General features: G+C 42.9%; 1 protein-coding gene across 1 annotated transcript; it reads left to right on the forward strand.

Moving 5' to 3' along the window:
- Window positions 1–303: 303 nt before the first annotated feature.
- On the forward strand, window positions 304–6,419 carry LOC105924059. The gene is made up of 4 exons (XM_036148661.1): window positions 304–379; window positions 449–1,191; window positions 4,850–5,013; window positions 5,191–6,419. Exons 2-4 carry the CDS (start codon window positions 475–477, stop codon window positions 6,119–6,121), a joined length of 1,812 nt encoding a protein of 603 aa, XP_036004554.1. The 5' UTR covers window positions 304–379; window positions 449–474; the 3' UTR covers window positions 6,122–6,419.
- Window positions 6,420–10,712: the final 4,293 nt, after the last annotated feature.

Consider the following 10,712-nt stretch of genomic DNA (forward strand, 5'->3'; position numbering starts at 1 on the left):
TAAACATTAAATAACTTTAAAACAGTGTGTAATTGCACAACAGTTGTATTTGTATTGAAATGTGCTAAACAAATAAATTTCCCTGCCTGCTTGCCAGAACAAGATGCTTTCACTTTCAGTATGACTGTCTTCAAATCAGCCAATCAGAACAGAGAAACAAGCAGGAAATTCATCCCTTCAATAAAAACCGAAATTAGGCTCTGAGCAGAATCATTCCACTTCTCAACGGCGTAGACTAGACACTGAGATATTGTTTTGACATCTATTCACAACTGCTTGAGCATCTGCATTACGTTTTCTCAGGTTTATTCTGGTCTAACAGAACTTCAGCAGCATGTCTTGAGGAGATTCACTGATTCTAAGTTTACTTCTGAAAAATGTAAGTGCAGTTTATCAGATGGTGTTTTAATATAACTTGTGACTGAACTTAAATGTGTTCTTGTTGCAGAGCAGTCCTCTCACTGGGATCTCACCATGGATGTGGCCGACGTGCTCATAGATAAAATATTTAAGTGGTTGAAGCTCCAGAAAAAAGGTGCAAGGAAGTTTAACCAACTGGCCAAGGAGCTGGAGGACACCAAGAAAGGCTGCAACATCAGCAAAGTTGTTGGCAGCTCGGTGTCTGTAGGAGGAGCGGCAGCCATGACAATTTCTGGAGCAATTGCCCTCGCGACTGGAGGAGCTGCGATCCCGTTTCTTTTCACTGCAGGAGCCGTGGCTTCTGGGCTTGGTCTGGCCACTAATGTGGCATCAGATGTCACGGACATTACTGTAACGAGTCTAAACATGAAAGCAGCTAAAGAGATCGGTGAAAAAATTGAGAATCTTGAAAAGGGGATTGAGAAATTGATGGGAACACTGAAAGAGGAAGGAGAGAGGAGGGAAAAACAGGCTCTGTCCGTCAGGGAACTTTCTCCAGAAGATTATGTTGTAGAAAGGATCCTGAGGGCCATAGCCAAACGAGAGGGGCTGATATTAAATGCCGGGGTCAGTCTGCACGGCATGTTATCTGGTTTGTCTAAAACCTCGATCAGTGACAAGGCTACAGATTTTGCTCTTCTTGGGATTTCCCTGGCTTCCAAGTTTGCGATGATTGCAGCAAGAAAGTCTGCGAAAATGTTGGTGTCGAATGGGCTTCCAGAGCTGGCTGCGTCCATGGGAGCCAAAGCTGCGGGCAAAGCAGTTGGACGGGTGAGTAGCTCAGGCACTGTGGCATCACATCAGTAACTGTTTCCTGGCTCCAGATCCATGTTCTCTACGTTCTTAGTGAGGACGCGGGCAGCAGCGTTCTGAACCAGCTGCAGCTGATTGATTTTTTCGGACAGACCTGTGAAAACACCATTGCAGTAATGTGACTAAAGATAAACGCATTGAATGAGTTTTACTAGATCTGACTGCATGTGTCTTTGAAGATTCAGGTTTTAGTCCATCACTATATCCAGATTTCGGGCCTGATTATTAGTTTGTGGATCCAGAGAACATCACTATAGAATGCTGTTTATCTGAATTAACACTATATTTTAATCAACAAATCCTCTCTACTGGGCTAGTAAAACTTAACTAAACTACTAAGCAAAATGAAGATAAAAAGAAGCTAAGGAACTATGTACATGCAAAAAGACAAAAGACAACATAAAAGTGGTTGATCATCATAATGCAGTGAATCCTGGTTCACTGCAGATCTGACTTAAAGAACATGGAATGGAGTTAAATTAGCGTCACTAATTTAGAACAACATTTGGTATGTGCATTCACAATGCAAATCCTGAGAAAAACAAAACATTATTTGATAAAATAACATTTTAACGAAAGATTTTCTCAGTAAAATCATTAACTTTAAGGACGCTTGATTTTATTAATACCATTATACCTCCGGGAGGCTAGGGGTCGCTGTGGCGATTGGTCGCTAAAATCAGCGGCTGGTTGTGCAGAAACTAGGCTTTGATTCTAGTCGGCAGATCTCAGAACCTAGTCAGGTTCTCTGGACGAAGAGAGACGTCTCCCCTGTGCTGGCTTGTGTGTCTTTCGAGCCCCATGAGGCCCCATGCCTGGCTGACTTGTCCAGGGTGGACTTTCTCCTTGACAGTCTCAGGAAGAAATGAAGTAGAAGAAGTGAGTCTGTGGGAATAAAAGCTTTTGTTGTAACGAATTTGGATGGACCCAAGAAATACCCGAAAACAAGTAAAAAAAACTTGAACAGTTTTTATTTAGAGGATGGTGGCGCGGACCCCTGGTCTGTGCGGCTCGCACTCTGCGACTGGCAGCTCCTGAAGGCAGAGCGGTGGGTTAGTGACCGGCAGGAACAGACGGAAAGGTAAGAGTGAAGCAAGGTCACTAACCTGGCCGCGCCGTGGGCAGAGCTCTGGCTCCAGGTGTCGACGGGGTCCGAGAGGGGGTTATCCAGGGATCTTTATCCAGGTCCAGTCCGGGTCTTGTCGAGGGGGAAATCCGTTTAGTCCAGACAGCGGTCTCCAAGGGAGAATTCAACAGAGTATCCAAATCCAGGTCCAGGTCCAAAATCCAAAAGGCACAGAAAGTAAGGGAGCAGGCAGTCTCGGTAACTTACGGGCAGGCTGGGGTCAGAAACACGGGAAGGCAGTCCAGATCTCTGAGGCTGACAGGCAGAACTCAGGCAGGCAGACAAATCCAAAAAGGGGCAGACTGGTTTCAAAAAACAGAGGCAAAACAGGTCAACAGGCAGACAGGTATTCAAAAATAAGGCTGGAAGCGCTCACCGTTAGGCTAGAGACGTTCTGGCACTGGAGACTGCGAGGAGCAGAGCTTATAAGCAGAAAGGGCGGAGAAAACACAGGTGCGCTGATTGCAATCAGCAGCTCCAGTGCCAGAAACGTTACATTTGTAGCACTGATCGCACCATGCTGAGATGACGCATCCTTGGTGGCTGTGCAAGTCCCAAACTTCTGTGGCTTCCAATCCAATCTGCTTTTATTTTTCTCATCATAGCTCAATGCCACTACGGCCCATTGTGAGCCAATTAGGGAGGTGTAAACGGGTCCTTCGGTCTGTCACACACATCTCCATTTTTGAGTGGCGCTCACCAAATAGGAAGAGCAGTGAGGTAAAGTTTGAAAGCACGTCCATTTTTACCAGCATATGTATGCATGAATAAAGGGAATCAAAATTGCTCAATGTTTGACAGACTTATAAACTTCTGGGGCCAATCTTTGTAGTTACTGGTGTATTAGGAATGCACTTCCTCTCTTGTTAATTGGTAAATGGCTTGTACTTGTGTAGCACTGTATCAAATCTGACAACCTCAACCGCTTCACACTACAGTCTCTCCCATTCACACACACCACCCTGATGGTGGTGAGCTGTTTGTAGTAAGAACTATCCTGGGGCAGACTGACTTTGTCTACCAGTTGTTGAATACAGAAAGATTTTATCTGTAGCGCCATTTAATAATAATAATAATAATAATACATTTAATTTATACTGCACTTTCTATCAAAAGATCTCCAAGTGCTACAGGGGGAAAAAAAATAAAATATATATATAAATAAATAAATAAAAAACATAAATAAAAAAAATAAAATAAATAAAAGCGTTAAAAATAAAACATCTAAAGGGGACCAAAAGCTTTGCCAAAAAGAAATGTTTTAAGGCCTTTTTTAAAACACTCAGTGAACTGAGGTGCCCTCAAGGTGTCAGGGAGGCCATTCCACAGATGCGGGGCAGCAGCACAAAATGCCCTATCTCCCATTGTCCTAAGTCTGGTTCTGGGAATGTGGAGGAGGTTTGAGTGAGTGGAGCGAAGGGACCGGGTTGTGTTCTGTGGGTTGATAAGTTCTTTGAGGTAGGCAGGGACATGTCCATGGATGCATTGATGTGTGAGGAGGGAAACCTTGTACTCAATCCTGGTGGAGATGGGAAGCCAGTGTAGTGAATGCAGGATGGGGGTAATGTGCTCATGTTTCCGCACTCTCACCAGGATCCTAGCTGCAGAGTTTTGAATGTACTGAAGCCTCTGCAGACTTTTTCTAGGGATCCCAATGAGAAGTGAGTTGCAATAGTCCAGTCTGGAGGAGACAAAGGCATGAACCAGCTTTTCTGCGTCTGGGAGGGAGAGAATGGGACGGAATTTGGAAATATTTCGGAGTGATAGAAAGAGGTCTTCCATAGGTGATTTATATGGGCTTCAAAAATGAGTTGGGAGTCCATTTTTACACCAAGATTTCTAACTGTTGATGAAAGTGGGATGTTACTGCCAGAAAAGGTGATGCTGGTTATGAGCTATTTAGTTGAAGAAAGTTTTGCTCCATCCATACCTTTATCTCCTCCAGACAGGTGGTGAGTTTTGATGGGGATGACTGTGACGGTGGGGTGTCAGCTGTCACATTTACATAGAGTTGTATGTCATCAGCATAGCAGTGGAATGAAATGTTGTGGCAGCTGATGATTTGGCCAAGGGGAGTGAGGTAAAGGATGAAGAGGATGGGGCCAAGGACGGAGCCCTGGGGCACACCACATGTAACTGTGTGAGGATGTGATTTGGAGTGGCCTAGGGAGATGTATTCTGTCCGGTTTGTGAGATATGATCTGAACCAACTGAGAGCAGTGTCATTTAGTCCAGTAGTGAGGTGGAGCCGGTTTAAGAGAATGCCATGGTCAACGGCATCAAATGCAGCAGAAAGATCAAGAAGGATGAGGAGGGATGAAGAGCCAGCATCAGATGACATGAGGAGGTCGTTTGTGACTCTGAATTTACTGTTTATCATGAGAGCTACGGTGATTCTGCTGCACACCAAGTGCATGTCAAGCCAAAAACTTGAAGAAAACTTTTATTGATTGATTTATTGATTAACTTTACTTTTTCTATCCTTTAAAGGTTGGAGCAGGAGTCATCGGACTGGCTTTTTCAGTTCCTGAGTTGGTCATCAACTGTGTCGACCTGAAAAACTCCAAGACTGAAGCCAGTGAGAGTCTGAGGAAGAATGCTGGGGACATAAAGAAAGCTTCTGACCAGATGAAGAAGGAACTGAAAGAGATTCAGTGAGTCTAAATGACCAAACATACAGGAAATAAAAGAATGTGTAAAGTTTATTGATTTGATGAACATAGTCTGAGATGAAGTGACCGTCCTGGAAACCAACACAGATGTCTTTGTTTTAGATGCATATATTCATAAAGTTTTATATCCAAACATTTTATTGATGCTTTCTCTTCCAGAAAGATCTTCCGGAGGTTAGCCAAAATAAAATGCTGCATTGAAACTAAGAACAAGAGTCGTGACGACAGGCAAACATTGTTGGAGTTTGCAAAGGAAAGCTGCAAAGATGAAGATGTTCGACTTTGGCTCAGAGACAATGCAGAATCTGAGATCTTCTCCAAACTGGTGGAGATGTTTCAGTTCCTGAAGGAAAAGATTGACGAGGAAGAGAAGAACAACCACAGCAATGACGTTGACATCACCTTTGTGGCTCATGGAGCGATCAGAGACTCCATGATGCCAGCCAGCTGTCTGCTGCCTCTGCCCACCATCTCTGACGTTGTACTGTATACTCCCTGGAACTGTTATCTTGAAGCTAATGCAGCGTATGGTATCGCCACAGGGAAACTTCAGCCTGTCCACAGAGAGTTTTACTGCTCACTTGGACGTAGCTGTAAGAGTCCAGATGAAAAGCATCAGCCTGAGAAGCTGCCCTATAAGTGGAACTCCATGAAGAAAGCTGGAAATCAGAAGATTCCTAACATCATTGTGTCTCCTTTGAGAATACCTGAAGATGGTGCATGGAAGAGAATTGAGTTCCTAGAAGACAAACATGGTAAACCTGGAAGAAATCGTATCATCATCCCATTAATCCTCCCATCCATTGATCCAAAAGAAGTTTTCCCGCTGCCTGTGGTCACCTTGGCTCTGTCACTGGTGCTCATGTTCTCCAGGTTTCAGGCTGTACTCCACCTCACTGTCTGTCTGGGGAAACGATCTAGAAGATTGAAGCTGGATGAAAAAGCTCTGAAGCAGCAGTATTCCTGCACCATTGACTACACAGGAATGACATCATCAGATAAGATGTTGGCCTCCACCTTCTCCAGTGCTGAAGCTCAAGAGGGAGCACATGAAAGGCTGACCAAAGCTTTTAAAGCTATGTTTGGTTAAACGTATGAGTGACAGAAGGAGGTTTTATACAGATATAAAACATCACATCATCATCCTGTTTAGTTCCATAGAGCCTTTTCACTGCCAAAAAATTAACAACAGAATTGAATTACTAATTTAATTATTTCTTAAAGGAGCAATAAGTAAGATACATACTGTAAAATCAACGTAAATCATTTCCATTTGTCAGCTGGAATAGAAATAACATTCCTTTTAAACAGTCGGTTCTCTCCATCAACGTCTTAGTCGAGTCATTCTCCCTTCAAACCTAGAGGTACGGTGCAGAACTACTTCGGTTCAGAGTGTAGCCTGTGTTTACCTTCTGGTTCCTGAACCAATCATGTGAGAGTTCCCAGGGTTCCCAAAACAGAACGCAGCATTTGGTATTTTATCTTGGCAAAACAGCTAGAGCCTGCAAACATGGAAGCCAGTAAGAGAAGTAGGCCAGAAATAGAGTATAATAAAGCACCATATTTCTATCCTGTGATGGTAAGAATTCACTGGGGTTGGTTGGAACTATATGTTGCTACATTTCTCAGCAATAACGGACCGTTGAGTAAACAGCTGCTATCAATAGAAGGCTCTTGGCCCTTTCTGGATCTCTGTGGCTCTGTGGGTAAGCTGTTTATTCAACAATAACAACGTAGTTTGGTTGAATCGTCTTCACATGTCATCTTGAAGGGGAGGGGATGGACTTCATTTGTCTTGTGTATTGTTTTAATTTGAAACACTAGGTGTCATTATTACTTATTGCTCCTTTAAATTGAATAATAATTTGAGTTGATTGATTTTGAATTATTTAACCTTTATTCATACTGGTGTCCTCATTGAGATCCAAGATCTCATTTTGAAGAGAGACCTGTTCAGATTTATTCATTTAGTGAAAATGAGTACAATTTGCTATAATTAACTTAAACAGCCACATTTAGCCCTGTGATCGACTAGTAACTTGTTCAGGGTGGATCCCGCCTCTCATCCAATAACTACTGGAGATGGGCACCAGCCCCCATGAGCCTGCATGGAAAAGCGGGTATAGAGAATAGCCCTGTGATCGACTGGACTATTATTAATCCAATAATAGTCCAGATAATTTCAGTTGAATTCAGCACATCATCCGTCCGTCCGTCTTCTTCCTCTTATCCGGGGTCGGGTCGTGGGGGTAGCAGCTTCAGTAGGGAGGCCCAGACGTCCCTCTCCCCAGCCACTTGGGCCAGCTCCTCAGGAGGAATCCCAAGGCGTTCCCAGGCCAGCAGAGAGACATAGTCCCTCCAGCGTGTCCTGGGTCTTCCCCTGGGCCTCCTCCCGGTGGGACGTGCCCGGAACACCTCACCAGGGAGGCGTCCAGGAGGCATCCTGACCAGATGCCCGAGCCACCTCAACTGGCTCCTCTGGACGTGGAGGAGCAGCGGCTCTACTCTGAGTTCTCCCCGGATGACTGAGCTCCTCACCCTATCTCTAAGGGAGAGCCCAGACACACTACGGAGAAAACTCATTTCAGCCGCTTGTATCCGGGATCTCGTTCTTTCGGTCACGACCCAAAGCTCGTGACCATAGATGAGGGTAGGAACGTAGATCGACCGGTAAATCGAGAGCTTCTCCTTTTGGCTCAGCTCTCTCTTCACCACAACGGATCGGTACAGCGCCCGCTTCACAGCAGACGCTGCACCAATCCGCCTGTCCATCTCCCGCTCCATCTTCCCCTCATTCACGGCAGCACATCCTCCCCAACCCGGGGAGGATGATATAACGTTAAATTGTACGATGTCATGTATCTAAGAAATTATAACTGATGAACTTTTTGTTATCATAACTTTAAGTTATCAGGCTGACAACATTCCCTCTGCCACAGAGGAGAAACAAAAAGAACACAAGCACGTCAGGAAATCACTGCGAGACTGTGGTTACCCACAGTGGACGTTTGTCAAATCAGTCACAAAGCTGGCAGAAAAACCAACACTGCTTCAAACACAGAGGAGAGAACAGAGAGACAAGAAAACATTGTAATTCCATATGTGTCAGAAATTTCCAAGAAAGTTTGTTGGATTTAAAGAATTTTCTTTAAATCCAACAAATCAGTAAATTTCAAATCTAATAACACTGTCGGACAAAAACAATTTAATCCCAAAGACAGAACTCCCAGACCACAGCTCAGCGGCGTTGTTTCTGCGATCCAAAGCAGTGAGGACGGCTCAGACTCCATCAGAGAAACTAAACAACAACTACATGAACGCATGGAGCAGCAGGAGGGCCAGCAGCTCAGAACCAGACTCAGAGGTCCACTGGTACCTGCAGAACAAAGGAGACACAGCTGAGGACAATGATGTCCATATCTTGGACAGGGAGAACAGATATTAGAAAGAAGCCATCTTGGTCCAAAGAGCAAAGCCATCAGTGAACAGAGGGGGAGAATGGAGCTTCAGCTCCCCAGAGTTTACAGCTCGGTCCTCCATCACGTTCCAGAGAGATTACATCAGCATCTCATCATGGTTCAGGAGACCAAGTCCTCCTCTCACACAAAGCAGCAGCTTCTAACCAGCAGGACAGAGATGGTGGGTCACTGGTTCTGACCTGGACTGGTTCTAGGAGGATGGACCTCCATGTCATTAAAAACAGAAGTGCTCCACCTGCAGGTTGCTCTGAGGATAGGTTTTGAAACGTCTTCAGAAAAAATAAGGGAATTTCAGCAGAGAACCAATTGGCTATGCTACAGATGACTGGTAATAGGACGGTACTTTGGTCTGATTATTATTATTATAATTAATTAATTTCACTTGTTTATTTGTTTAACTTAGGACAATGAATATTAATCAACATGTCAGCAGGAAGCATTGATGTGAATACGCTAGAGTTAGCACACATGCTAATTTTAAACTGTTCTACTGTTTTTAATGTTCTTTTTTGTTTTTACATTCTATCCCTACTTGCTTTTATTCTGTTTTATTTACCTATATTTTAATCATGTAAAGCACTTTGCATTGTCTCTGTGCTGAATTGTGCTATATAAATAAATTTACCTTGCTTTGCCTTGCCTTAGCCTAATCCATTGTCCTAAGGCAGGTAAGGATAAAAACATCCAGCAAAACAAAGAGCAATTCCTGATTTTGGTAATCATGCAGATATAAATGATAATGTACTCGGCTATGGAGTTTCTCAGTTGGCAACATTTATTTGTTTTACTGTCAATGATTAATCGATTGTTGCTTTTTTACACCAATAAATGAAATGAAATTAGTGAGTTTGTCATTATTGTGTGTTATGATAATTGAAAGGCCTCAATAACAGGTGATAGACAACTACAAACACACACATACACGTGGTTTATACCTAACCCACCAATAAGGGGGTTATGTATAAACATATATATATATATATATATATATATATATATATATATATATATATATATATATATACACATATATATACCTAAAATATGTAACAATTATTACTATTGTATTTGCTAATTTATCAATGGTGTGGTCTCTTCATGGAAGGTACACCTGGTCTGGCGTTCTGTTAGCTGTGACATCATCAGTGGAGGCAGATCATCCTCTATTACCATCTAACATAGAATGTACTCCTGGGTCAATGTGAGCTTCTGTGCTTTCTGTGTCTCTGCTCTGTCTTCTCTAAGCACCAGTGGGTCGAGGCAGATGAGTGTTCACACTGAGTCTGGTTCTGGTAATGAAGTAATAACATTTTGCTAACAATGTGACTTCCTCATTGCGTTCTGCATTAGACAATGTAGCTTCCTTGAAAAAGAAGGTGATCATTCACAGGAAACTGGCTCCCTGGTTTAATTCAGAGCTGCGTTCCTTGAAGCACAAGGTTTGGAAATTGGAGAGAAAATGGCGCTCTACACACCAAGAGGAATCCTACCTAATCTGGAGGGACAGTCTATTGTATAACAAGACCGTTCGCAGAGTTAGAGCAGCATATTTATCATCATTAATTGAGGAGAACAAAAATAATCCTAGATTTCTCTTCAGTACAGTTGCCAAACTTACCCAGAGCCACAGCTCTGTTGATCCATCCATTCCCTTAGCTCTTAGCAGTAATGATTTTATGGGATTCTTCATAAATAAAATTGATTCCATTAAAAATAAAATAATTGGCATCCTCCCAAACATGATTACCTCGTCCTCAGTAAGTGAGGCAGCGTTGGAGGAATCTTTAGAACCTGCGCAGTGTCTGAACTGTTTAAAAGCAGTAGAGCTTTCTGAGCTATGTAAAATTCTAGCTTCATCTAAACCTTCTACCTGTATGTTAGACCCAATCCCAACCAAGTTGTTTAAGGAGGTATTCCCTCTGATCAGTGGTCCTATTTTAGACATGATTAATCTATCCTTGGTAAATGAATATGTACCACAGGCTTTTAAAGTAGCTGTTATTAAACCTTTACTTAAGAAACCTTCTCTTGATCGAGATGAGTTAGTAAATTACAGACTTATATCTAATCTTCTTTTCTTATCTAAAATTCTTGAGAAAGTAGTTGCTAATCAACTTTGTGAACATTTACAAAGTAATGACCTACTTGAGGAGTTTCAGTCAGGCTTCAGAGCTCATCATAGCACTGAAACAGCTCTGGTGA

The sequence above is a fragment of the Fundulus heteroclitus genome, chromosome 16, assembly GCF_011125445.2.
Source record: "Fundulus heteroclitus isolate FHET01 chromosome 16, MU-UCD_Fhet_4.1, whole genome shotgun sequence".
In the NCBI taxonomy this organism is placed as follows: Eukaryota; Metazoa; Chordata; class Actinopteri; order Cyprinodontiformes; family Fundulidae; genus Fundulus; species Fundulus heteroclitus.